At 57.0% G+C, this 25,942-nt stretch overlaps 4 protein-coding genes across 6 annotated transcripts; 2 read left to right on the forward strand and 2 right to left on the reverse strand.

Annotated features, from left to right (window-relative positions):
* Window positions 1-20: 20 nt before the first annotated feature.
* On the forward strand, window positions 21-9,754 carry GTF2F1 (general transcription factor IIF subunit 1). 3 transcript variants are annotated; one of them, XM_045863200.3, is made up of 12 exons: window positions 22-413; window positions 495-541; window positions 1,086-1,158; window positions 4,688-4,881; window positions 5,848-6,018; window positions 7,535-7,719; window positions 8,281-8,434; window positions 8,529-8,707; window positions 8,826-8,899; window positions 8,979-9,117; window positions 9,299-9,416; window positions 9,499-9,754. In XM_045863200.3, the coding sequence occupies exons 1-12, from the start codon at window positions 402-404 to the stop codon at window positions 9,701-9,703; spliced, it is 1,551 nt and encodes a 516-aa protein (XP_045719156.1). In that variant the 5' UTR covers window positions 22-401; the 3' UTR covers window positions 9,704-9,754. The 3 variants fall into 3 exon arrangements, with proteins under 3 accessions (XP_064428483.1, XP_045719156.1, XP_045719155.1); XM_045863199.3 differs by having other exon boundaries at window positions 23-413; window positions 8,526-8,707; XM_064572413.1 differs by lacking the exon at window positions 5,848-6,018 and having other exon boundaries at window positions 21-413; window positions 8,526-8,707.
* Window positions 9,755-12,187: 2,433 nt separating this feature from the next.
* PSPN (persephin) lies at window positions 12,188-12,849 on the forward strand. Its single transcript, XM_064572460.1, has 2 exons — window positions 12,188-12,456; window positions 12,542-12,849. Exons 1-2 carry the CDS (start codon window positions 12,324-12,326, stop codon window positions 12,847-12,849), a joined length of 441 nt encoding a protein of 146 aa, XP_064428530.1. The 5' UTR covers window positions 12,188-12,323.
* A 251-nt stretch (window positions 12,850-13,100) lies between these two features.
* Window positions 13,101-16,813, reverse strand: ALKBH7 (alkB homolog 7). The gene is made up of 4 exons (XM_054504997.2): window positions 14,557-16,813; window positions 13,721-13,894; window positions 13,509-13,633; window positions 13,101-13,329 (listed from the first exon to the last, which is right to left on the reverse strand). Exons 1-4 carry the CDS (start codon window positions 14,758-14,760, stop codon window positions 13,167-13,169), a joined length of 666 nt encoding a protein of 221 aa, XP_054360972.1. The 5' UTR covers window positions 14,761-16,813; the 3' UTR covers window positions 13,101-13,166.
* A 154-nt stretch (window positions 16,814-16,967) lies between these two features.
* On the reverse strand, window positions 16,968-22,639 carry CLPP (caseinolytic mitochondrial matrix peptidase proteolytic subunit). The gene is made up of 6 exons (XM_045863202.3): window positions 22,401-22,639; window positions 22,229-22,300; window positions 21,591-21,687; window positions 20,615-20,802; window positions 19,593-19,698; window positions 16,968-17,339 (listed from the first exon to the last, which is right to left on the reverse strand). The coding sequence occupies exons 1-6, from the start codon at window positions 22,584-22,586 to the stop codon at window positions 17,167-17,169; spliced, it is 822 nt and encodes a 273-aa protein (XP_045719158.1). The 5' UTR covers window positions 22,587-22,639; the 3' UTR covers window positions 16,968-17,166.
* Window positions 22,640-25,942: the final 3,303 nt, after the last annotated feature.

Genomic DNA, 25,942 nt, shown 5'->3' on the forward strand with positions numbered 1-25,942 from the left:
TTCCGGGTGTGACGTCAAGGGAGGCGTGGCCGCAGAGCTGATTAAATTAACCGTGCTATATAGCGAGGCGGGACCCCGCGCGAGCGGCAGACGGTGTGATTTCTAGCTCGGGATCGGGTTGGGCTCTTCCCTCTGGAAGGAGACAGCGGTACGTGAGGCGGAGGAGGTTGCCATCGCGACGCGGCCCGAGTTTCGCTTCCAGGTTAGGCGCAGGCGCAGACGTGGCCGGAGTGGTCCCCGAGACGGACGGCCGACTGAGCACCGCTTCCGGGGAGCTGCTCCCGGGATCGGTGGCACCTCGGGCTTGGGGTCCTCGATCGGGGCCAGAGAGCCGACACCGCGAGGGCGGCTTCCCCGGGACCGAGGGACGCGGACCGGACCCGAACCACCGATCGTCACCCATGGCGGCCCTCGTGAGTATGCGGCGGAACTGGGGGATCCCGGCGGCGGCCTCTGCGACCCTTCACTCACCGTCCTTCCTTCTGTACCCGCAGGGCCCCAGCAGCCAGAACGTCACTGAGTATGTCGTTCGAGTTCCCAAGTAAGTCCCTGAGCCCTCTTCCCACTTCCCCCGAGAAGGGATCAAAACCTTGCTGAGCTTCTAGGCAAGCCCGGCACCTCTTGTGATTCTCCCTCCTAACTAGCAGGGACCTGGGGACAGGGCTCGGGTTGAGCCGAAGCCTTTCTGGGGGCATCCAGTGTTTTGAACGGAAGGAATGAATGAATAAGTACATTAATAGACGGTAGGATGCAGCCTCCTGGTCAGGAATGCCTTTTCCCCAGTTGTGACTCCTTTGTTGGTCCTCTGGAAACCCGGTTCCAGGATTTTTCTCCTCTGGGAAACATTCCCTGCCTGCCCTCCCCCATCCCCAGGGCAGAATTCCCCATTATTCCCACATCTTGGGCTCCCCCAGATCTTTGTGCCTCCTTCTGCTCTTCTTCAGCACGGGTTGGGGGAGTATGGATCTGTTCCCTGACAGACTGGGAACCCCTGAGGGCTTTTGTGGGTCCCCAGCATTGCTGAGCCAGGCAGTGTTTGTTAAATGAATGAAGGACTGAGCACTGCCTCTTCTTGCCCATTCCAGAAACACAACTAAGAAATATAACATCATGGCCTTCAACGCAGCTGATAAAGTCAACTTCGCTACCTGGAATCAGGTAAGCCCCTGTGAGTGCGAGAACCTGATCCTGCACTTGGCGGTTGCAGTAGATGCTTAGTTATAGTAGTAACTGAGGCTTGGTTTCCTCTACGGGCCCTGAGTGGAGATGAGATGTTGTACTAAGGCCCAGGCTGAGCTGCTGGGTATCCCTGTGAGGAAGATTTGGCAGGCCCCACAGGAGGCCTTGTGAAAGGAGAACATTTAGAATTTGTGTCCACTGACAAGCATTTTTGGTCTGGAGTTATCTGGGCAAGGGAGGGGGCTGCATCCCGCAGATGGTTTTTGGAAGCTGTCTCTCTCCATTGGTGCTGCTATGGCAGAATACCCCAGACCGGATGGCTTATAAACAACACACGTTTGTTTCTCACAGTTCTGAAGGCTGGGAAGTCCAAGATCAAGGTGCCAGCAGATAGATTTTTGGTCTGGTGAGGGCCTGCCTCCTGGTTCATGGATGGCTGTCTTTTTACTGTGTGCTCACATGGCAGAAGGGGTGAGGGAGCCCCCTGGGGCCTCTCTCCTAAGGGCACTCATGTCATTCACGAGGGCTCCATCCTCATGACCTAATCCCCTTCCCAAGGCCCCACCTCCCGAAGCTATCACCCTGGGGGTTAGGTTTCAACGTATGCATTTTGGGGTGGAACACCAACATTCAGTCTATAACAGAAGCCATTTAAGGGTTTTAAACAGGGCAGTTATAGTGATCTGGGTGCTGTCGGGAGACAGGCTGTGGGATCAAGTGAAGACAAAGGGTGTGCAGGGTGGAGGCGTCAGCTGGGGTCCAGAGGAGTGACCTTTGGGCCTGGAGCAAACAGCGGTTATGAGAAGTGGGTGGATTCTAGTGTGTTTCGAAGTGGAGCCAACATGATTTGTTAATGATTGGATGTTGAGGGGTGACAGGGCCAGATGGATGGAGTATTTGGGAACTCTGGTCCCGACATCATATATTAGACATCCAGGAGGAGACGGGAAATAAGCAGTTGAGCATATGAGTTGGGAGACTGGCAGGGGGCATCTGGGCATTTGGAGTGGCATTTAAAGCCACGGAGCCTGATCCGGCCCAGCAGAGGAGTTGGCCCCACGTCTAAAGTCGGCAGCTTCAGACCTTCGCTCAGTTTGGCGGCTCCTACTGCTCAATCTTGTTTTCCAGCACAGGTCTCTCTTTGGAGTGTTTTTAAACATCACTTCATCTAGTTGAGCAAATGAGGCCATTGGACACTGGGCAGGTGAATGCTTGCTCAGGGCACCCTCTTCCCTTGTAGGGTGCCTGCCTCCCTGCATCTCCAGCTGCACACCCATTCATATACAAACTAACATGCTTCCCCAAACTCTGGTCTCACCTAAATTATCCAGAGAGGGTGCAGGGTTTCCAAATCCCTGATCACTCAGTGGGGGGACATCCTTTATCACTAATCATCTAAGAGAGAAATAACCCACCCATCAGGGATACCCAACCCCCAAACAACACTCATCGCTAAGAAGAATAACTTGGCAAGTATTTTGGGAACATACCACCTTCCATCCCTCATTAAGTAGGAGGGCCTCTCTCCCCCGACCCATGAGAACCCAGAGGAGCCCCTCAGTAACCCATCATCTTGAGGTGCAGCACCTGAGTAGTTATCACCTCTTGAGATACGTGACCTCCTAGCCACTAGGAACTTGGGGGTTACACATACCCCATTCCCTGATCATCATGGGGGGACATCACTCATCACTCCTTGTTTTGACCTCCCGGAGGTCACACCCCCTGAAAATCTAGTCACAGGGAGATACAGCCCCCAGAATTCTCGTTGACTAAGAGGCATACTCCCTAAAAAACTTAGGAGGAGGATTACATTCCCTGGGGAAAAACGAATCCTCTGGGTTGTCACTAATCACCCGAGGGAGGGGGCAGGTACAGGCGTCTAAGTGCTGTCAACCATGAGGGACATCCCCTCCCCCAGTAGCTGCTCCCCACCCACAGCAACTTGTGAGCAGAACCCCCCCCCCCCCCCCCCCGCAAATGCATTCTTTGCAGCAGCTGTCCCCGGAGACCGCCCCCTGGGCCAGTGGTGAACCAGCCCGGCAGGGGCCCTGCCCTCTGGGGTGACCACCTTCAGATAATCAGGCCTGTTTACCCGCCTTTAGTAATGAGGCACACCCTGGGCTGGCTCCCAGAAAAGGAGGTGCAGGAAGGACACTGATTCCTCCCATCCCCTGGGGGTGCCCTGATTCTGGCCTCAGCCTGGGTAGCTTGACCTGGGATCAAAGGCTAGCTTGGGGGGCAGCTGAGTGGCTCAGTCATTAAGCGTCTGCCTTTGGCTCAGGTCATGATCCCAGGGTTCTGGGATCAAGCCCCGCATCAGGCTCCCTGATCCTCAGGAAGCCTGCTTCTCCCTCTCCCACTCCTCCTGCTTGTGATCCCTCTCTCGTTGTGTCTCTGTCAAATAAATAAATAAAATCTTAAAAAAAAAAAAAAAGGCTAGCTTGGTAGCCGTTTTGCCTCTTATTTCGAAGCTTTTGTTCCATCGTCCTCGAGCTTGTGGTGGTGTTGGCCGTTGAGAATTTCCGCCATCCTCATTCTTGTCCTTTATATCAGGGGTCAGCAGGCTTTTTCTTGAAGGACCAGCTAATTACTATGCTTGGCTTTGTTGGCTGGTGTCTGGCACAGCCCTTATGTCTGTCCCGCCCCGCCCTTCTGTCCCGCCCCGCCCTGTACACGGTAAAGACGCAACGCTATGTAAATGAGTGGGCGTGGCTGCACGCTAATAAAACTTTGCTCCCCCCCCACCCCCTCACCCCCCATCCCCACCACTTCCTGGATGCCTGTAGGATCTTCTTGTTCCCAGCCATCTGAAATCTCTTGACGGGGAAGTAACATTGGTCGTCTTGCCTTTTCCAGCTAACATGTCTTCGCAATCGTTCCTTACTTACTCTTGCCTCCTCTTTTTGGCTGTTTGCTCTTCCGTTGTGTGGAGGCGGCCGTGTGTATTAAGCGAGTCCCCTGCTGATGGGCATTAGATTCACTTCCGGTCTTTTGCTGCCGCAGCCAGTGGCCCTGTGTGTCTGGCATTTCACCTCCGCTGCCTGGAGGAGGCAGCTTGAGGGTAAGCAGTGTGTGCGGCTTAGAATTTCTAACTGCTGCTGAATTGCCTGGAGATCCAAATCTGGAAAGCAGCCTTCAATGGTGTCTAAATGCAGACAGAGAAGAAGAGTGGGCCGGTTCCAAGCAGGTTGTTTTCATTGTTTTTGCTTTTGTCCTCTCACCAGAATGATCCGTTTTGTTTTTGTTTTTTTTTAACTGTTGATTTAGAAATAGTTTCAGACTTTGAAAAGCTGCAAAATAGACATAGTGTGAGGCTTACCCACTTCCCTTCACCCAGATGCACAGAGAGCCAGTATTCTACCCCTTTTTTTCATTTTGCTAAGCAGGAGGTTGGCTTTGAATGTCTGCAGCTCAGCCTGGGAGAAGGGGGTAAGGGGTGTTCTTGCGGGGGCGGGCACCCTGCTGAAAGCGTCTTTTTCCTGCCTGCCCTGCCCTGTTGCCCCAGGCCCGGCTGGAGCGAGACCTGAGCAACAAGAAGATTTACCAAGAGGAGGAGATGCCTGAGTCCGGCGCGGGCAGCGAGTTCAACCGCAAGCTTCGCGAGGAGGCGAGGAGGAAGAAGTATGGCATCGTCCTTAAGGAGTTCCGGCCCGAGGACCAGCCGTGGCTGCTCCGCGTCAATGGCAAATCAGGCAGAAAGTAAGGGTGGCGCAGTGAGTGCCTCCCGCGTCCCCCTTGTGTCCTAACTCCGTGGGACGTCCTCTCTCAACTCCCGTGGCTCTCGTGGGGTTTTATTTCTGAAGATGAACCAAGCCGGTGCTCATGCAGGAGCTCTAGGGACCAGGGTGTGGGAAGCCTGAGAACCCGCCCTGACCACACACAGCAAGGGGCTGCCTGGAGGCAGGGTTGTGAGGATTGGGAGGTCAGGTGGATGGAGGGCACTGCAGGAAGAACAGCATGCACAAAAGCACGGAATGGCCTGCAGAGCTCTAGGGACTGTAACAGGGCGGGTGGATAGTACAGGACAGTGGATGCCAGGATGCTGCTGGACTGTGGGTGGGCCGGGGCCCTGGGGAACCTTGAAGGTTGTAGGCAGGGAAAGGGCACTCTGTAAGACTTCCCAGACTTTGAGGGCAGAGAAGGGTGAGGGTAGAGGCCAGGAGGAGGCTAGTAGTAGTTCAGGCATGAGGAGGAACGTGGAGGCAAATCCGGAGGGGTCTGACTGCAGGGCTCCTGTTTCACAGCTAATCTATCATGGTCCTTCCGGAAATGAGGGGAGCCCTGAGCTCGCTCTGTGAGGTGGGGAGTGCTGGGCCCGCTTTCCAGACGTGGAAATCAAGGCTCACACAGTTGAAGGGCCAGCCCAGGGTCTCCCGACCTTGAATTTTTTTTTAAGATTTTATTTATTTATTTGAGAGAGAACGTGAGGGCAGGGAAGAGCAGAGGGAGAGGGACAAGCAGACTCCCCGCTGAGTGCGGAGCCTGATGTGGGGCTCAGTCTGAGGATCTCGAACCAAAGTCAGACACTTAACCAACTGAGCCACCCAGGCGCCCCTGGATTTTGCTCAGAGAACCCAGGTGGTTTTGGAGAGGGCGGAGGCCAGGGGGCATAGGCCGGCAAGGGGCTGGTCCTGAGGACCAGGCTGTGACCATGACTCTCTGCAGGTTCAAGGGCATAAAAAAGGGAGGTGTGACAGAGAACACGTCCTACTACATCTTCACCCAGTGCCCTGACGGGGCCTTTGAGGCCTTCCCTGTGCATAACTGGTATAACTTCACGCCTCTGGCCCGGCATCGCACACTCACTGCTGAAGAGGCCGAGGAGGAGTGGGAGAGGTGAGTGAGCCTGGGCAGGCCTGGAGGGAGGCAGGACCCAGACATTGTCCTCTCCCAGCTCCCCAGAAGGGGGCTGAAACACTTGGAAATGGGGTGTGTCACCATAGCCTTCTGTGTGGCTGGGAGCTGGGTACTCAGTGGTGACCAAGCCACACTCCACCAGGCCCTCGGGGAGCTCCCAGTTCAGTGGGGGAGACAGACATGGAAGCATCAGGGACACACAGGGCCCTGAGAGAGCTGAGGAGGGGGTAGCTGAGCTGAGCCCTGGAGCAGGAATTGGCAGAGCAGGGGAGGTTCTCCCTGACCCACTTGGCTTCCCCCAGGCAAGAGGGCTATGGCTGGACCAACTACAGGTAAGATCTATATAATGTAAAGTTTACCATTTAACCATTTTTAAGTATCCACTTCAATGGCAGTAAGTACATTCACATGGTTGTACAGCCATCACCATCATCCATCTCCAGAACTTTCTCATCTTCCCATACTGAGATTCAGTCCCCATTAAACAGTAACTTTTTGTCCCCCTCCCCTGGCTCCCACCATTCCACTTTCCATCTCTGAGTTCGACCTTTCTAGGGACCTCATATGAGTGGGATCATGCAGTATTTGTCTTTTTGTGACTGGCATATTTAATTCAGCATAATATCTTCAAAGTTCATCCATATTGTAGCATACGTCAGTGTTTCATTCCTTTTTTTTAATTAAAAATAGTTTTAATTGTAAAAAACACATAAAACTTACCATCTTAACCATTTTTAAGTGTACCACTCAGTAGCGTTAAGTCCACTCACAGTCTTCTGGAACAGAAGAATGTCACTCCTTTTCACGCCACTGTTGAACTTTGTGCTATTAGATACAATCGTAAGATTTTCCTTAGATGCAGTCCTATTTTTTAAAACTTTTATCACCATGGTAAATGGAAACACTAGTCTTGTTTGTCATAAAAACAAAGGCACCCATAAACTACCATAAAAACACATGGATGTGCGGGCGCATGGGTGGCTCAGTTGGTTAAGTGACTGCCTTCGGCTCAGGTCATGATCCTGGAGTCCCTGGATCGAGTCCCGCATCGGGCTCCCTGCTCGGCAGGGAGTCTGCTTCTCCCTCTGACCCTCCCCCCTCTCATGTGCTTGCTCTCTCTCATTCTCTCTCTCTCAAATAAATAAATCTTTAAAAAAAAAAAACACATGGATGTGAATACATTGTGGCCAAATTCTGTTGCCTGAGAAAGGCCCTGAGTTTGAGAGAGATGCTGGGATACCAACACCACACTGAGACCTTCTCCTTGAGGGACACAGGGCAGAGAGGGAATTGAAGGGCCACCTCTCCCCATGTGATTTCAGGGTGTTCCATGCCATGGTTGTGAGTCCTCTGAGGTCATATCATCCCTCAGATCACCTAAGTCCTGTCTGTGGTTCCCCTTTGGGGAGCGCTTGGTGGAGATGCAAGGGGAAGGCCAGGTATCTGGAGCCAGGCCCCTTGTCACCCCCCACTGCACCCCTCCCCCTGCCCACAGGAGAAACAAAGTCCTGAACCACTTCAGCATCATGCAGCAGCGGCGGCTCAAGGATCAGGACCAGGATGAGGAAGATGAGGAGAAGGAGAAGCGTAGCCGCAAGAAGGCCAGTGAGCTGCGCATCCACGACCTGGAGGATGACCTGGAGATGTCATCTGACGACAGCGAGGCCAGTGGTGAGGAAGGTGAGGCCGGTGGAGCCCCCTGGGTGGCTGGGTCGTACTTTGTCAAGGTGTCTTGAGTGATGACTCAGGGAGGTTAATGCCACTGAAGGAAAGTTTACTCACTCACAGCCCGCTGGGAATGAGAGCATGACACGGCAGGCTCCATGGGTCCCTGGGGAAGCACCAGAGTTGGTAGGAGGCAGAAAGGAGTGACAGGAAGGTCTCAGCGGTGGCCTTTATCGGGATTTCCACGGGATGGGCAATGCAGGGGGTGGGGGCGAACAACTTCCAGATCGGCCAGTTCAAATAATCATGGCAGGCCCTGGGCTACAGGGGTGGTTTCTGGTTTCTGGCACCCGGTACCTGGTCCTGGGGGCTGTAGGGAAGAAGATGATGGCGCTGAGTATGAGAGTGAGAGGGAGGGAGTTGGGGGTGGAGACTTGGACTGGTCGGGTTTGTGCGTGAGAGGCGAGTGCTTGGGGGAGTCTCTCCCTGGTTAGTGCGGGGCCCCAAGATGTCCAGACATCCTCGGATATGCCAAACAGGATGAGTACCAGCCTGAGCCCCGCTCTACTTCCCCAGGTGGTAGAGCCCCCAAGGCCAAGAAGAAGGCACCACCCACCAAGGGGGGCAAGAAGAAGAAGAAGAAGAAGGGGTCCGATGATGAGGCGTTCGAAGACAGCGACGACGGGGATTTCGAGGGCCAGGAGGTGGACTACATGTCCGACGGCTCGAGGTGAGGCGGGCAGCGGGCAGGAGGCGGCTGGGAGGCCTGGGCCGGCCTGGCCATGCGTTCCCTCACCCTCTGCCCGCCCTCTGTCTTCCAGCAGCTCCCAGGATGAGCTGGAGGGCAAGCCCAAGGTCACCCAGCAGGAGGAGGGCCCCAAGGGCGTAGACGAGCAGAGCGAAAGCAGCGAGGAGAGTGAGGAGGAGAAGCCGCCCGAGGAGGACAAGGAGGAGGAGGAGGAGAAGAAGGTGCCCACACCTCAGGAGAAGAAGCGCAGGAAAGGTAGGTCCCCTCCCCGCTTCCCGGGTCCTCCCCCCCTCACTCCCAGAGCCCCTTATCTGAGGTCGAGCTGGGGTGGGCAGGCACCGTGGCACTGACGTCCCTCCTCCGGCCCGAACAGACAGCAGCGACGAGTCGGACAGCTCGGAGGAGAGCGACATCGACAGCGAGGCGTCCTCGGCCCTCTTCATGGCGGTAAGGCCCAGCCCCGGGGCGGGAGCCGGCGGGCGGCTGTCCTGTCTCTAGACTCGCATCCCCGACCCGATCTCCGCAGAAGAAGAAGACGCCCCCCAAGAGGGAGCGGAGGCCGTCGGGAGGCAGCTCGCGGGGCAACAGCCGGCCGGGCACACCCAGCGCGGAGAGTGGCAGCACGTCGTCCACCCTGCGGGCGGCCGCCAACAAGCTGGAGCAGGGTGAGCAGCCCCGTCCCTGTCTGCCTCCACTTGCTGTCCACCCGCGGTCCCTCGTCCTGCCTCGGGACCGGAAGCCTGGCCACCCCGAGCCCCCTGCACAGGGGCCCTGGTACCCCTCCGCCTGGGCGCGCAGGGGTGCAGCTGCCGGGCACGGGACTCAGCCCCGCCCCTGCTCCCCCAGGCAAGCGGACGAACGAGACGCCAGTGGCCAAGCGCTTGCGGCTGGACCCCGGGCCCCAGAGCCTGTCGGGGAAGTCGACCCCTCAGCCCCAGTCCGGGAAGTCGACCCCCAGCAGCGGGTAAGTTGGCGAGGGCGGCAGGGCCAGGGCAGGGGCGTGTGGGAGCCTCCTGCTGACGCCCGCCCTGCCCTCGGCTCCTCAGTGACGTGCAGGTGACCGAGGACGCCGTGCGCCGCTATCTGACACGGAAGCCCATGACCACCAAGGACCTGCTGAAGAAGTTCCAGACGAAGAAGACAGGGCTGAGCAGTGAGCAGACGGTGAACGTGCTCGCCCAGATCCTCAAGCGGCTCAACCCCGAGCGCAAGATGATCAGCGACAAGATGCACTTCTCCCTCAAGGAGTGATGGGCTCTGGCGCCCACCCACCTGCCCAATAAACAAGCTCCGTCTCTAGAACTTCCTGGGTGCTTGCATTGTCTGGCCCCTGCTCCCCAAATCCCAGAGCCCCGCCTTGTCAATTCCAAATCACCCCGGGCAGTTTTCTCAGCGGAGGTCTCTTCCTCTCATGGGCCCCTCCCTCTGGAACTTTCCGCTGCCCCTTAGAGCCTGTTCCTCTTGGTCCTCAGCCTGTCGCACTCACTGAGCATCCACCCCACATGGGCACGTGGGCTGTCTCTCCAGCTCTGGCTTCTGGTTCTGTGTTTAGTTGTAGCTGGTCCCCCTTAGCCCATGAAGTGCTTCGCTTCCATGACTGTTCTCCAGTCCTTGAATCATCTTTGCTTCCTTTTCAGATCAGCCGGTCTGTTTTGCGTGCCTTGCCCCTAATGCTTTTGATCCCTTCTTTCACATTTTTGTTTTAAGCATCTGTCTTCTTATGGTCTCTGCCAGACACCTGGTTCCTGAAACTCGCGGGCATCCTGTGTTACCTTGTGATTCCTCTTCACGATCGATTGTTGTGTTTTATAACTTTGAATGGGGACCTGAGGCCGGCTCAGGGGTTCTGTGGGGGCCTCCTGGGCAGTCGGCTTTGCAGGCCAATCCTGCAGGTGCTTTTTGCCTTTGCTCCCTCCCACCCAGGTGGCCCAGGAGCCCTGGGCTGAGCCCGGGTTAGGTGGTTCTCAGCTGGTGGGCTCTGGCCCAACGTGGCCATGACATCCCAAACCCTTTTGTTGCTGATGTTGGCACCTAGGCCCTGTTTTTCAGCTTTCCAGCGATGTTTCTCGGGCTCCCCTTATTTCTAACAACTTAGTTATGCATTTATTTTATCTTGTGTTGCCGGCGTTCTGCCTTGGGAAGGCTTTTTGAGTTCGTGGACAGTTTCATTGAGGGAAATGGAATTTGGCCGTGGTGCCACTTTTGAACCCCTGTTCTGTGTGATCGGCTGGAGGGAGGGGGGCAGGATGTGGGGCTTCCGCCTTGCCCGAGGCTGGATACTGGGTGGAAAACTTCTCCACCCAGTTCCACAGGCCCTTGGCCGCCGAGCAGAGATGCCAGAGATGACAGGCTAATTCCTAGGAATGTCCCAGGTCCATCCAGCCTCCCTCCCCATCCTTCCGCCAGGCTTTTTGGGGGCAGCAGGAAAGCAGTGTTGCCCCTGACCCGGCGATTTTACCCCTGGCCTCCCAGCCACGGGCCTGAGGTCTGAGGCCTCCCCAACCGGGCCAGCCCATGTGCCCCAGTGGGTAGGTGCAAGGGCCTGTGTTCAGCAGCATCTGGCTTAAAATCCTGCCAGTGTTTAATTCTGGGCCACTTTGGCCAAGTGACAGTTTTTGTCTGAAGGTGGTCCCAACAAGCACCACTGTAACCACACCAGCAGGACGCAGAGTTTGGGTTACTCCCAGTCTTACTAACCTGGAAAGCGGCTCCTGAGCCTGTCTGTGCTCACCTGTGTAGGGCGAGTTCCCGAGCCCGTGTTTTCCTGGGGGAGGAGGGAGGTGACTGGCAGTTTCCAGAGCAAAGGCTCAGCTGCTGCGGGTTTGCACCCCTCCCCACAGCCCGGGGTGTACCTGCGTCGCACACATACCCCCAGGCGTGGGGAGGCATGTGCTGGTTTTTGCCCCCTGGCTGCAGGCTCCTACCTGAGTTTTGGCCTGGTCTGACCTACGTGGGATCGAGCACCTCTTAAAGCGCGAGCCCAAGCTCTTCGTGCTTCCTTTGCCTCAAAGGGAGGCTTGCTCTCGCAAGCCCCTCACTCGGGCAGCATGTTCAACACTAAACGTGCCGTCTGTCTGTCCTCAGAACCTCTGATTAGCCCCCTTTCACAGTGAGGGTGGGCCTCGTTTCCCTGAGGTCACAGGGGCTGGGCATGGAAGTCACTGGAAATTGTTGCTGCCTCTCAGACCCTGCGGGTTTACCCTCCCCTCCAGCCCTCATGCCGGGATGGGGCTGAGGTCCCAGGGGCCTCAGGTGGGCCTTCCAGAGACAGGAGTCCCTGCAGGGTGAGCTTCCTAGCCTCGTGTCCCAGTTCTTGGCTGTCCCCGGGCCTCTCCCTTTTCCTGTTTCGATGCTGGCTCAGCCAGGCCCGGAGACAGGGGCATGATGTCTTAATCCTCCAGGTGGCAGCCATGATGGAGGATCCCCGTCAGCCTGGCCACCTGCTGACCTGTCTCTCCCCACTATCCCCCTCTACCTGGTGCACGGTGTGGGGACCCCAGAGCCCTGACACCCTAAGTGGGGAGAGGGTCCCACTGGTGGGTCCTCAGTGCCCCCCCCACCTCTTTCCAGAAAGCAGGTGGGGTGGGGGACCCCGCGGCCCGCCCTGGCTTCAGCTCTGGCTGCCGCAGCCCTCGTAAATCAGGGGTGAAGGGGGTGTCTGAAATGGGTCTGCGGAATGTCTGGATGGGGCCGGGAGGGGGTGAGCACTTAACTCTTAAGAGGCACAGGGGGTGGGGCAGAGGAACTGGCCTGAGGATGCGGGGTCGTCCTGCCACTACGCAGCAGCAATGAAGAGGTTATTTCCCCCGCCCCGGCAGGGGGATAAATTGAGGGTGCGAGGCGTCCCCACCGCCACGACCCGCCCGCCACGATGGCCATGGGACGAGTCCTACTCTGCTCTCTGCTGCTCCTGTCGCTGCAGCCGGGCCTCAGCAGGGGCCCCGGGGCTCGGGGTGCTCTGGTGGCGGAGGAAGAGCTCCGAGGGACCCAGAGGCCGCAGTTGGGTAAGGACTCCCGGACCCCGCGTGGCTCCCCAACTCCTTCCTGCCCAGACGCCGCTTGCTGTCAGCTGCCCCTTGCCCCCCGCAGGTGCCCGCCTGCGCCGAGCCCTGGCCAGCCCGTGCCAGCTGTGGAGCCTGCCCCTACCTGTGGCTGAGCTGGGTCTGGGCTACGCTTCGGAGGAGACGGTCATCTTCCGCTACTGTGCGGGCAGCTGCCCCCGCGGCGCGCGCACCCAGCACGGCCTGACGCTGGCCCGGCTGCGGGGCCAGGGCCGAGCCCACGGCGGGCCCTGCTGCCGGCCCACCCGCTACGCCGACGTGGCCTTTCTCGACGACCGCCACCGCTGGCAGCGGCTGCCCCAGCTCTCGGCGGCTGCCTGCAGCTGCGGCGCCTAAGGACGCCTGGCCTGGGGCCCCGCGGCTCCGCGAGGAGCTCTGCGGACTTATTTATTGGAGACCGGAGGGGAGGTGGGCTGCGGGCCGGCCACGAGGAGCATAATAAAGGAGCTGCGGCCGCAGGACTGTGTTCAGCCAGAGTGTGCCTTGACCCCACCATCTCAGCTCCCGGTGCGGGGAGGCGGGGGGGCCGGGGGGGGGGGTCCTGGGCCGCCCCTGCTCCGCTCGGCCCCTGCGAACAGCCAGTGAGCTTGTCCACTCTCCAACTTTATTCACAAACACGGTGTCTCCGAGAAGCTGGGGGAAGGGCCTGGGGTTCAGCAGGCTGGGGGCGGCTGCCCCGGCTCCCCTGGTCCCATCCCCTCAGGGAGGGAGCGGCAGATCACAGAGATGCGTCGGCCCCGGGGAACCCGACGCTCCCCAAAAAAGGACTCCTCATCCCGAAGAATCTCATGGGAGAAGTCATAACGGGCTGAGCCCCTGCAAGAGAAAACAGGCTGTGGCAGCGTGGGGTGAGGGCAGCCCCTGTGCCAGGCAGACTGCCTGCCATGGGGGAATGATCGAGTCCGCTGGGAGGGCTGAAAAAGAGAAGGTGCTGGACATGCTAGGTGGGCATCTGATGAGTTACTGGGGCGGGGGGCTCCCTGGCTGGGCAGTACCTAAGGATGTAGAGGGAGCCTGGCTCCAGCAAGAGTTCCAGCCACTCCCCTGGCTCCTGGGTGTGCACCAGCCGCATGACGCTGGGAGAGAGTAGGGACAGACCAGCGATGGTGGCTCCACAGAACTGGAAGAGGGGACATGGTGGCCAGTCAGCTCTGGCCTGGCCGGCCCAGCCCCAGCTGGGAGCTCCAAGGCTCCGGCCTCTGCCCACCTTGATGCTGTCCACGTGCGGCTTGATGTAGCCCCGAGGTTCCAGGTCCAGCACATGCACCGGGGACAGCAGGGTCTGGCCAGGGCTAAAGGCAGCTGCTTGCACGCGCTGCAGGATGGCCCGGCTTGCCTCTGACCAGCGTGACTTTTCCGTCTCTCGGAAACCGTGGATGGCCTACACAGGGAGCTTCGGTCAAGTCAGGAAGCTCCCAGAGGGAACAGGAAAACTGAGGCACGGGGGGGGGGGATGGAGAGGGTGGTGGGCAGAGTGCAAAGGACTGGTTTTCCCAGCATGACCTTTGACACCACCCTCAACTTACCACCTTGGTCCTATCTACCCTAAGATCCTGGGTCTCAAAGCCCAACCCCTGTCCTACTAGGCCTGGCCTTACTCCTTTGCACCCGCCTTCAGGTTCCAATTCAGTCCCAGAGCTTGTCCCCAATGCTGGCCCACCGCAATATTCAATAACGTCTGTCTCGGCCCGCTCAAGTCTTCTGTCTCCGCCCCCAACTGGTGACCCTCCCTCATCTCGCTCCACACCTGTTTCGGCCCCAACCTTGCTGCTGTCCCCTAAACACCTTACAGTTCCAGGTCCGGCCTCCAGCTATGGCCAAGCCCTCATCTCCGAAGTGCTTTCCCTGCCCGCAAAGCCCCCGGGCATCAAGACCCCGCCCCCAACTACAGCCCCCTTACAACCCAGTGCCCCACCTCTGCGCCCACCTTTAACGCCACAGGCCCCGCCTCCGCCGTGGCCCCGCCTCCGCCGTAGCCCCGCCCAGAGCGTCATTCCAGGCCCCGCCCGCCCGCGGCCCCGCCCCCAGCGCCGCCGGCCTCACCGCGTCCCAGTGATCGTATTCGTAGCGATGGCGGCGCAGCTCGGGCTCTAGCTCGCGGCTCAGCGTCTCCTCCTCGGCCGCGCTTAGGAAACCTGGCCGCACCACAGCCGCGTCCCGAAGGCGGCTCAGTACAGCCGGGCCCGAGCCCCGCACCCAGCCGGGCACCGGTAGCGTCCCCAGCGCCAGCCGACCACTCCCGGCCATAACCCCGGAGCCGGGTCGTGGAAGCGGTCGGAGTCGGGGCTACGCCCCCGCCCCGAGCCATTGGCTGTGGCCGCACCGAGCCGCTTCAGTGATTGGCCTTTCCCAGAGTCCCGCCTCCCGGCCAAGGCTACTGGTTGCTGCTCGGCTCGCCCTCTCAAGCTATTGGCTTCCCGTAGAACCCACCTCTTCCCCCGCTGTGGGGCGCCGAAGATGGAGGCCGGGGGGCGGGGCTCGACGGCGGGATTCCGCCTGGGGTTCTGGGCCAGGGGCTATTGGAGGCTTTGGGCCAAGGCCCGGGTTGTGGAGTCGGCCGGGACTTGAGATTAAGGGAAAAGTCCGCTCAGGCTGAGAGGAAGGGGTCAAGGGCACGGGGTTCAGGGTAGTGACATCAAGGCCATGATCATGGGGTGGGGCCAAGTTAGAGGTTGGGGTCAAAGGTTGAAGCCAAGCATCACCCATGCCCCCTCTCAACTGGGTCATTCCCACCCGTGTACAAACAGGCTGGCTCCCACCTTATAAGTAAAAAAAAAACCCTCCTCTTCCTTTAAGCGTAGAATTGACAGAGCACCACTTTGCTGCCCTAGTGGATCTAGACACGGATTGTTATCTGCCCCTAACATCACAAAATGAGGGACCACGAGACTTTGGGCGCCTCCTGATGGACGTGCGCACCTCCACCTAAGAGGTCACTTGCCAAAAATGGAACCTGAATCTGATCAGACTTATCTAGGTTTATACCTCAAGTCACAGGAAATATCAAGGACAGAGGTCACAGCCCATCCTGATCCAATCATCAAAATTCAGATGGAAAGTCCCCGAGAAAAGAGAGTGAATTTCAAGGAAAGAGAAGAAAAAGAGGGAGAGATTGAGAGAGAGATTAAGGGGAAAACCCACAGTTAAAAGAGACTTTGGGATATACCTACCAGTTGCAAGGTGCACCTTATTTCGATGCTGATTCGAACAAACTAAAAACATAGAGGTAACCAGGGAGATTTGGACACTGGTTGAATATGTGACGATAGTTAAGTATTGTTTTTTTTAGGTTTGCAAATGGTATTCTGGTGGTCTTTTTAAGGATTTATCTTTTTAGAAATACATGTTGGAATATTGACCCCACGACCCCTCCAGGGACAGCCACAGGTTCTCTGCTCTCCTTATACAATGAAATTCCTTGAAAAATGTGTCCAGCTCCCATGTCTTCCCGCCCCTTCCCTCTGGGTGCACTCCAGGCTGGCTTTTGGCCCCCACAGCACTGAAAGTGCCCCTCCAGATCCAGCAGCCGGTTCTCAGCCTGACTGCTAATTTATCGACATCCCAATGATGTCTTTTCCATTTTCATTCCCAACCCTCACCCCAGATTTATCCATCCCCTGGGATGTCTGAGGCACGTCAAACACCAGAAGTAAAGTGTCCAGACTCGACTCCTGATCCCCTGCCCCCGCACCTGCGCCTCCCTGCAGCCATTCCACCTGTCAGCTCTGCCTTAAAACCTGGCTAGAATCTGACCTCTCCTGGCCACCCAGCTGGGGCCGCCAGCCTTCATCTGATTATTCCAAGTCTCTGAACTGGTCTCCGGTTTCCACGCTGGCTGCAGTCCTCCCAGTACTCCATGGAAGCCACAGTCTTCCTGTCATTCTTCTTAGAACCCTCCATGGCTCATCTCCCTCCTTGCTCAGATCTACCAGGCCTTTTAAGGTCTGTCCTCCTTCCTTTCTGTTCTCATCTCTCCACTGTCCCCCTGCCATTCCACTTCAGCCACGAGTGTCCTCAGGGGCCCCTCCCACATGGCAGCCAGTCCTGCCACAGGGCCTTTGCACTTGCTATGCCCACTGCCTGGACTGCTCTCTCTCTCACCTTAAACCTTGTTCAAGCATCACCTTCCCAGCAAGGCCTTCACTGGCCACCCCATCGAAAGCTGTAACTCTCTCTCTCTCACACACACTGTATAACTATTTCCCTGCTTTTTCAAAAACTGTCTACCTCCTCAAGAAGAAGTTCTTTGAAGACAGGGATTTTTGTTTTCTTCACGATATGTCGTGACCTCTAGAACAGTGCCTGAAATGTCCTATTTGTTCAGGAGAGTTGGCTGCAGTTAGGGCTTGGAAGGTCAGAGCCTCAGGGTCACGGTGAAAGCAGAAGAGGCCTTGTGCAGGGCACACGTGTGCATGCCACGGTGGAGCAGGCAGGGAAGGTGACACAGGTGGGGATCAAAGACTACAAAGATTTAATTGAAAATCATAGTGTCTCATTCCAGATACCTGCCCGGAGGGGCAGCCCCAAACCCAGAGTTCCTCACGGGGCCCTTCCAGGCTCAGCAGCGAGGGGTGGGCAGGGCTGGGGCTCCAGCGTCTGACTGGCTGGCTGGCTGGCTCCCCCGACTTTCCTCTGGAGGGTGAGGTCCAGCTCTCAGATGCTTGCTGGGGTGGGCTCTGCGGCCGCCACCACCGCCGCGGGCTCCTTCTGCACCAGCTCCGGCTCGTCCTCACCGTCCTGGGGAGGGTGGACCAGAACCTTGTCCAAGATGCCAAACTCCTGGGCCTCCATGGGGCTCATGTAGCGGTCCCTCTCCATGGCCGACTCTGCCAGGGGAAGCAAGGATGTGTGGGGTTAAGGACGGATACCTGGAGCCAGGCTGGGGTCTCCGTTCTGCCACTTCTTCGCTGGATGACCCTGGCCTTCCCCTCTTGGTGCCTCAGTTTCCCCATCAGTAAAATACCCATTTCCATTTTTCTTTTTTTACTGGTTATTGATGTCTAATATACACCCAGATGGCAAGCAGACAGTGTGAATTTCAGACGGAGCATAACCCACATGGCCAGCACCCGGGCCCCCGACCGCCCCCTGCTTGAGCCTGCTTCCAGTCACTGACTCCTCCGGCCCAACAGTAACCGCTAGCCTAACGGTGGCCTGACAGCATAAATAAGCCTGCTTCTTTTTGTTTTTAAATATGTGGAATCAGGGCGCCTGGGTGGCTCAGTTGGTTAAGCGACTGCCTTCGGCTCAGGTCATGATCCCAGGGTCCTGGGATCGAGTCCCGCATCGGGCTCCCCCTGCTCTGCGGGGAGCCTGCTTCTCCCTCTGCCTCTGCCTGCCACTCACCCTGCTTGTGCTCTCTCTCTGTCAAATAAATAAATAAAATCTTTAAAAAAAAAAAAATATGTGGAATCACAGAGTATTTACTCCTTTTTCCCACTCGGCAATATGTTTCCGAGATTCAGCCCGGCTGCTGTGGGTCGCCGTGGACGGGTCTCTGTCGTTGCCGTGTGGGATTCCACGGCGTAAATAACGCACCGAGGCGCCCGTCCCGCTGCTGTTGGGCATGGGGGTGTCTCCCAGCGTGGGGCTCCTACACACAGGGCGGCCGTCCGCGTTCCTGTCCGCAGCGTTGGTGGACACGAGCACTCCCTTCTCTTGGTTACATGCGGAGCGGGGGAACCGTGGCATTTTGGGGCATTCCGAGCCTGAGCTGGGAGCGTCAGACGGCCTTCCAGAACGGTGCTGCCATCCTCAGTCCCGCCTGCCGAGGGTGAGCATTCCAGCTGCTCCACATTCTCACTGGCACTGGGTGTTGGGTTTTAGATTTTAGCTGTTCTAATGGATTGAAATGGCATCTCACTGCGGCCTTAACAGGTCTTTCTCTAAAGACTAATGATGTTATTTAAAAAAAAAAAAATAGATGGACAAGGGGCGCCTGGGTGGCACAGTCAGTTAAGCGTCCAACTCTTGGTTTCAGCTCAGGTCATGATCTCAGGGCTGTGAGATAGAGCCTGTGTCGGGCTCCACGGTCAGTGTGGCGTCTGCTTGGATTTCTCTCTCCCTATGCCTCTGCCCCTCCCCCCACGTACTGTCTAAAATAAATCTTAGGGGCGCCTGGGTGGCTCAGTCGTTAAGCGTCTGCCTTCGGCTCAGGTCATGATCCCAGGATCCTGGAATCGAGCCCCGCATCGGGCTCCCTGCTCAGCGGGAAGCCTGCTTCTCCCTCTCCCACTGCCCCCTGCTTGTGTTCCCTCTCTCGCTGTGTCTCTCTCTCTCAAATAAATAAAATCTTTTTAAAAATGAAAATAAAATAAGATAAATAAATCTTAAAAAATATATGTATATATTTTTAAAGATTTTATTTATTTATTTGAGAGAGAGAGTGCATGAGAGGGGGTAGGGTCAGAGGGAGAAGTAGGCTTCCCATGGAGCAGGGAGCCTGATGCGGGAGTCGATCCCGGGACTCCAGGATCATGACCTGAGCTGAAGGCGGTCGCTTAACCAACTGAGCCACCCAGGCGCCTTATTTTATTTTTAATAAATAAATTTTATTTATTTATTAATTTATTTATTTTTGAGTAGTCTCCATGCCCAACGTGGGGCTTGAACTCCCGACCCTGAGATCAAGAGTCACGTGCTCTCCTGACTGAGCCGGCCGGGCGCCCCTAATGATGCCATTTTTAAATATCATCACTAAAGATGATAAGCAGCTTTTCTTATATTTCTTGGCTATTTGGAATATTCTTTACTGAGGACCGCGTTCAAACCTTTGACTTGTTTCAAGGAAGTTTTCGTCAAGATTCTGCTGATTGGTCTTTTTAAAGTGCTCAGGACAGGGGATCTCCACTGGGGGTGATTCTGCCCCCCGGGGGACCCTGGGAGGCAGCTTCGGTCGTCACAAACAGAAGATGCTATTGACATCCAGTGGTCAGCAGCCAGGGACGCTGCTCCACGTCCCACAGCGGCCAGGACGGAGGATGGTCCAGCCCTGAGTGTCACAAGGCCTGCCACATATGTGTGTGTTGGTTAAAATAAAGGGGGGCAGGCGGGGGTCCGCCCGGGGCAGGGGCACTCACCGATCACCTGCAGGCTCTGTTTGGTATGCTTGGCGTAGATGCCGTAGAGCTGCTTCTTGAGTTTCATGATCTCCTCTGCCTGGATGGCAATGTCTGTGGCTTGGCCCTGGGGGGTGGCCCAGGGGCAGGTAAGAGGGAGAAGGTCAGAAGGAGCATCAGCCACTCACAGGGAGGCTGGAGAGGTCGTTCAGACAGGTGAGCGGGGCTTCTCGAGGCCGTGCACACCCTGCTGCATCTTTGCCCCCAAAACACAGGAAGTCTTCCTGTATTTTTTTTTAAGATTTTATTTATTCATTTTAGAGAGAGAGAGGTGGGGGGAGGGGCAGAGGGAGAGGGAGAAGCAGACTCCCCGCTGAGCAGGGAGCCTGATGCAATGCGGGGCTCGATCAGGTGACCCCGAGACCATGACCTGAGCCAAAATCAAGAGCTTAACCAGCTGAGCCACTCAGGCGCCCCAAGGCTTCCTGTATTAACTGCATTTTCTGCATGTGGAGCCTCGCCCCTGGGCAAGCGGATTCCTGGAGAGCGAAAGCTCCAGCTCAGCCATGAGTTTTCACGGGCAAACCAGTCATCAGTGTGCACGCCCTCAACCACCTCCTCTGTGGGGTTCTCATACTCAGGGCCACTGTCCCCTGCCCCGACCCCCCTGAGCCTGCTGAGATCATTCAAACTAGCCAGTCCTGAGCCCGCTGGCCCTGCCTCACTGTTCCTTCCTGCAGAAACCACAGTAAATTCCCTGTCCACTCCCCACCACCCCCCACCCCACCCCCGCTCTCTGCCTCTGGAGTGACCCTGGTGCTTCCCACGTGCGCGCCCCCCCTCCCCCGCCGCCTTGGGAACTGGGAGTAACAAACCATCTTCCCAAGGCAGTCCTTTCCTGATCAGATGGCCTCACCATACACGAATCATTGTAAAACCCATATTTCAAACACTGACACTCCCCCGTGACTTCTACCCAGTCAGTCCTCCTGTCCAGACAGCACCCCCCATCCCAAAGCAGACTGCATGGCGCCGGCACTCACCCGGGCACCCCCGGAGGGCTGGTGGATCATGATGCGGGAGTTGGGGAGTGAGTGGCGCATGCCTGGGGTGCCGGCGGCCAGAAGCAGGGAGCCCATGCTGGCGGCCTGGCCCACGCACCACGTGCAGATGGGGTTCAGGATGTACTGCATCGTGTCGTAGATGGCCAGGCCCGAGGTCACCATGCCTCCTGCGGGGGGACGGGGGGAGCACGGGGAGAGTGAGGGGCTGTGCTGTCCTCCCCGCATCCTTTCCCTAGCGAAGCCCCTGGCCTTGGGGAGGGCTTGTGTAGAGGCAGCCCCCAGCAACGGGTGACACGAACTGAGTGGGGGCAAAGAGGAGAGCGCATGCTCCAGAGTGAGCTGACTGTTGGCCCCTGTGCACATGGGCCCGGGGCGGACCCGATCTGTCAGAGTTTCAAGAGAAAGTGGAAGTCGGGGAGAGTGGTGGCCGAAAGGGAAGCTCTGGAGCCAGTCTGTCCTGGCAATGTCGTCGGTGTGACCTTGGGCAAGCTACCCAGCCTCCCAGCCACGGTGTCTCCGGCAGACCGGGGATCACTGAACACTACCTACCACCGGCAGCTGCCACGAGGACCGGATGAGTTCAGTGCCTATAAAACGCTTAAAGTACAGGGCACAGTCGGCACTCAGTCAAGATGAGCTATTCTCTTTTGCGAGGGGGACCAGCCGGTGGTGGCAGCTACCAGTTTTAAAATGCTGACCACCAGGTCAGGTTGGTAAAATGTTATGTGTGGAATCAAGGAGACAGGCTCAGCTGCCCATTTGTGAACCTAGACTTAAAAGCAAGGAACAGGCAACTTTTGGAGGTTTGGAGACCGTTTGGGGATTCTGAAGGAAGCTCAGCACCCTTTCTTCCTCCACAGGGAGAATGTTCCTGATTGGGGGGGGGTTCTCTGTCCCCCGAGTCACCTGGAGTGTCCCAGGAAGCGGCCCTGGCCCCAGGGAAGGCTCTGCTCACCGGGGCTGTTGATGTACATGTGGATGGGCTTCTTGTTGCTCTCGGACTGCAGGAACAGCAGCTGCGCGATAACCAGGCTGGCGACACTGTCGTCGATCTGCAAGTAAGCGGGGAGGGTGGGCTGGCGCAGCTGGGGGGTAAGGAGGGGCTAATGGAAGCAACTGGGAGGTGGCTGGGGATGAAGTCAGGGAACAAGGACGGGTGTCACAGCCCAAGTAAGACGGCTGCGGAGAACTCAGGACCAGGGAGGGGAGGTGGTGAGGGGTGGTAGCGCCCCACGGGGGGTTGGGCACAGGAAGGGGGGAGTCAGTGGGCTCAGGGCAAGGAAGGGAAGGGGTCAGGAGGGTTGGAGAGAGGGATCAGAGCCAGGAATGGGGAGGAGAATCATTGGTAAGGAAGGGAGTCAGAGATGGGGAAGGGAAAAGCAGAGAGTTTGAAGAAGGGGTGGGGGTGGGGGGTGGGGGCCAGAAGAAGGGGCTTAAGGCTTATGTGCCCAGGAAGTGGGGTGTCAGACTCGGACCAGGGCAGAGCCTTGGCAGTAGGTCAAGGGGGAAGGGTCAAGAGTTCAAGGGGGTTCGAGGAGGAGGGGCGCGTCGAGTCTGGGCAGGCACAGGGGAGGATCCCGGCGGGGCACTCACCGGGCCCATGACACACACGATGCGCTCCCGCAACAGCCGCGAGTAGATGTCATAGGCGCGCTCGCCGCGACCCTGGGGGAGAAAGATGGCGGTGAGGGTCAGGGGCCGGCCGTGCCCCCGGCCCCGAGACCCCCGACTCGCACCCGGGGCCGAGTTCCCGCGGCCGCTGTACCGTCTGCTCCACCACGATGGGAATGAGCGGGAGAGCCCGGGCCGCCGTCGCGTGCAGGCTCCGCTGCAGGGCCAGGCCGGTCTTGGGCGTCCGCCGCGGGGAGAACCGGGCGGCGAGGCGAGGCCCCAGCGCGGGGGACCCACCTGCCGCCACCCGGGCCCCCCCAACCAATATTCCGGGCCACATCCCGCCGCAGTCCGTCCCGGCTTCCGTCCGATGGCGGAACTACAACTCCCGGTGTGCTTTGCGTCTAGGGCGCATGCTCACCGGCCGCCCACGTCCCGGGAGCCGGACGGGCATGCTTAGGGGCGGGGCGAGGGAGGGGCGGAGCCCGAAGGGGGCGGAGGCGGAGGGTCTTTAATGCGGCGAGTTCTAGTCCTCTTCCCAAAGAATTGGTTACTCCTTAATTTAAAAATCAGCTCCAGGGGCGCCTGACTGGTTCAGTCGGTGGAACGTGCGACTGCATCTGGGGGTTGTGAGTTCAAGCCCCACATTGGGCTAAAGCTTACTTTAATAATAATAATAATATAAGTAAATAAAAATCATCTCCATTGTGCCCACTCGGCTGGGGCCTAGCCGAGCTTCCAGCTTGGTGGGGCTAACTCCTACAGAGACCTTTCCATTCATCTATGGACCCCAGGCTGTGGGAGCCCAAGGATGGGTGTTGCAGACTCTGCCTGGGAGATCTGTGTGGAAAGGTTTCCTAGGAGGAGTGAGTATTGGAGCTGGGTTTTGAAGGATGGATAGGAGTTTGTTAGGTGGGGAAAGACATTCCTGGCAGGATAAGAATGGGCAAAGGGATGGAAGTAGGAAGGCTCCTGCTAATGTTTGGGACCCCTCTTTTCCTCCAAATCCGCTCAAATGCTGCCTTCTTACAGGTGTCGCCAGAGCCTAGAATGGTGCCTGGCACACAAACAGATGCTTATCAACTACACTTTGAACCAAGAGGTGATAAGGGAGGAAAGTTAAGAGCTGAGAGCTTTAGAGGCAGCTGCCCAACCTGCCAAGCTGGCTCAACCCATGAAGTGCTGTGTGATCTTAGGTGCATTGTTTAACCCTCTCTGAGCCTGAAGTTTCTCATCTGGAAGATGGCAATGATCAAACCAATCTCACAGGGAAGGATTTAAAGAGACCTGCTGCTGAAGCAACATATTGAAGTCCCCCGAGTTCAAATCTGGTCCCCATTACTTACTAGTCGTGTGTCCCTGAGCCTCCGTTTTCCATCTGTAAATAGGGATAATGATAACATACAGCCTAGGGCTGCTGTAAGGCCCTCAGATAGTAAGTGCTCAGTTTGTATTCGCTAGTGGTGGGTTTTAATTATTGCTCGTGTTAGCTAGGAACCACCGGGTCCAAGAAGTCCTCCTTTAGGAGGGTCCTTTTGAGGTGGGTTTTGACAGATAGATAGGAGTTCACCAGGCAGACAGAGCCTAAATGCTGGACGCTAACACTGATGCTGGGTGCCCTAGAGAAGGGTAGTTTTTGTACCCTCTGTGTTCACAGCGGATCCCCGTCTGCTGGGGAGAGAGAACAGGACACGGACACTCCCGCCTTATGGAATCAGGGCAGGACTGAGAGAAAGACCTGGAAGTAGAAGAGCTTGTAGGAGGCCTTGGAGGCACTCCCGCATGAAGGCCTAGATCTAGGTGTCACTGTCAGGAGTTGGGGGTGGGGGGAGCCAGTGTTCGGCCTGGGGCGTGGCATTCCCCGGTGGGGACTGCGGAGGTGGGTGGGCTGTCCCAGTTTCTGCTGTGAGTCAGGTGGGTAGCCCTGCCCAGACGGTTCCCCTAGGGCCCTGAGCTCCCGCCCTGCCCTGGGGAGAAGGGTGGGCCGTCAGCGGCTACCGCAGTCCCTCCTCCAGCACGCCCCCACACCCCCTGACCTCACCGCCTCCCTTTGTTTCACCTGCTCTACCTGTCCAGAGTTCAACTACTTTTCACCTCCTCCGTGCTGGTTACCACCGTCAGTAACAGCCCCATGTGTGTTCCAGCTTCTCCCTTGTGTCCCGGGGTTACTTCTTCATTCAGCAAGCTGAGAAAGCTTACCATATCCCTCCCCGGCCTGAAGCCCTCCCATTGGCTCCCTGTCACCCACGCTGACCTCTTCCCTCACCTACTTCCACGTTGCCTTCCCCACTTGGCTCCAGCGGTGACACCAGCCAGCTTTCTGTCCCTCAAACACACCAAGCCCCAAGCGGGCACCTGGGCTTTGCTTGCGTCCTCTTCCTGAATCTAGCTCCTTCCTGACATACAAATCCCCCCTCAAACGTCACCCCTTTAGAGAAGTCTTCCCTGATTCCCCTTGCTGATATCCCAGGCCCGCTCTGGAACCTTTGCCATGTTTAATGGCCATCCAAGGGGCACCTGGCTGGCTCAGACGGTTAACCGTCCAACTCTTGGTTTCGGCTCAGGTCACAATATCAGGGTTGTGAGATCGAGTCCTGTGTTGGGCTCCCTGCTCAGCAGGAGCCTGCTTCTCCCTCTCCCTCTGCTGCTCCCCCTGCTTGTGCTCTCTCTCTGTCAAATGAATAAATAAAATCTTCTTTTAAAAAAAGGCAACTTTTGAACAGTGCCTGGCACATCGGAGGTGCTCAGGTAGTTAACGTGTGCCTTATTCTTGCCAACTTTGTTTGCACAGTATGTTCTCCGTGAATGAATCCACGTTAGTAGGTAGGACGGGAGGGATGGAGGGGGAGTATTTTGACTCTTGGCTACAAAATCAGTCCATCCTACTAGTTTCAGGTTATTACTCTGTGGTCAGAGAGAAGCTCTGATCATTGTTACCGCTTCTTAGATGTATGCAGAACAGGCCTGTTGAAATGGATAGAAATTGAAAATTAAGAAAAGAAATGGAAAACCAAGGACTGAAGAGGCTGTGGGCAGATGGATAATCCCGTAAACAGCTCACCAACATCGCAACAACTTCTCTGGAAACAAAGTTGACACCACGTCTCAGATTCACATAGTCTACTTCTAGTTACTCCTTTTTTTTTTTTTTTAAGATTTTATTTATTTATTTGACAGAGAGAATGAGATAGAGAGAGAGAGCATGAGAGGGGGAGGGTCAGAGGGAGAGGCAGACTCCCCGCAGAGCAGGGAGCCCGATGCGGGACTCCATCCCAGGACTCCAGGATCATGACCTGAGCCGAAAGCAGTTGCTTAACCAACTGAGCCACCCAGGCGCCCCTCTAGTTACTCCTTTTTAGGAAATGATCAAAGGTGAGCACCAAGAGTTGGCCATAAGGCCATCTATGGCAGATCTGTTTATACACTCTGTTGTTTCAATTAGCTAGTGCTGTGTAACAAATAATCCCATACACCTAGGGGTTTCAAACAGCCCCAGCTTATTACTTCTTACAACTGGGGAGTCTGGCCTGAGCTCCTATGATTGTTCTCTATGTGGGGTTTGCTGGGGCTGGAATATCCACATGAACATTCTGCAGTCCTATCAGGAGCCTCACCTCAGCTGGCTGGGCATCTCTCTCCCACCATGTGGCTGCTTGGGCTTCCTCACGGTACGGTGGGCTTTGCATCTCACATGAC

The sequence above is a fragment of the Mirounga angustirostris genome, unplaced genomic scaffold (assembly GCF_029215605.1).
Source record: "Mirounga angustirostris isolate CCGP_5_RB_7025 unplaced genomic scaffold, mMirAng1.0.hap1 SCAF_1, whole genome shotgun sequence".
Lineage (NCBI taxonomy): Eukaryota > Metazoa > Chordata > Mammalia > Carnivora > Phocidae > Mirounga > Mirounga angustirostris.

Coding starts and splice junctions, on each gene's coding strand:
- ALKBH7 (XM_054504997.2), bottom strand. CDS start 14,760: ATGGCCGGGAGTGGTCGGCTGGCGCTGGGGACGCTACCGGTGCCCGGC. Junction 13,634..13,720: donor CGCACGTGGACAGCATCAAG/GTGGGCAGAGGC, acceptor CCCCTCTTCCAG/TTCTGTGGAGCCACCATCGC. Junction 13,330..13,508: donor GGCTCCCTCTACATCCTTAG/GTACTGCCCAGC, acceptor TTTCTCTTGCAG/GGGCTCAGCCCGTTATGACT.
- CLPP (XM_045863202.3), bottom strand. CDS start 22,586: ATGTGGCCCGGAATATTGGTTGGGGGGGCCCGGGTGGCGGCAGGTGGG. Junction 19,699..20,614: donor AGCCCTCCGGGGGTGCCCGG/GTGAGTGCCGGC, acceptor GCCACCCCCCAG/GGCCAAGCCACAGACATTGC. Junction 17,340..19,592: donor ACAGAGCCTGCAGGTGATCG/GTGAGTGCCCCT, acceptor TTCCCCTGGCAG/AGTCGGCCATGGAGAGGGAC.
- GTF2F1 (XM_045863199.3), top strand. Junction 6,019..7,534: donor GCCGAGGAGGAGTGGGAGAG/GTGAGTGAGCCT, acceptor CCCTGCCCACAG/GAGAAACAAAGTCCTGAACC. Junction 8,435..8,525: donor TACATGTCCGACGGCTCGAG/GTGAGGCGGGCA, acceptor TCTGTCTTCCAG/CAGCTCCCAGGATGAGCTGG.
- PSPN (XM_064572460.1), top strand. CDS start 12,324: ATGGCCATGGGACGAGTCCTACTCTGCTCTCTGCTGCTCCTGTCGCTG. Junction 12,457..12,541: donor GACCCAGAGGCCGCAGTTGG/GTAAGGACTCCC, acceptor TGCCCCCCGCAG/GTGCCCGCCTGCGCCGAGCC.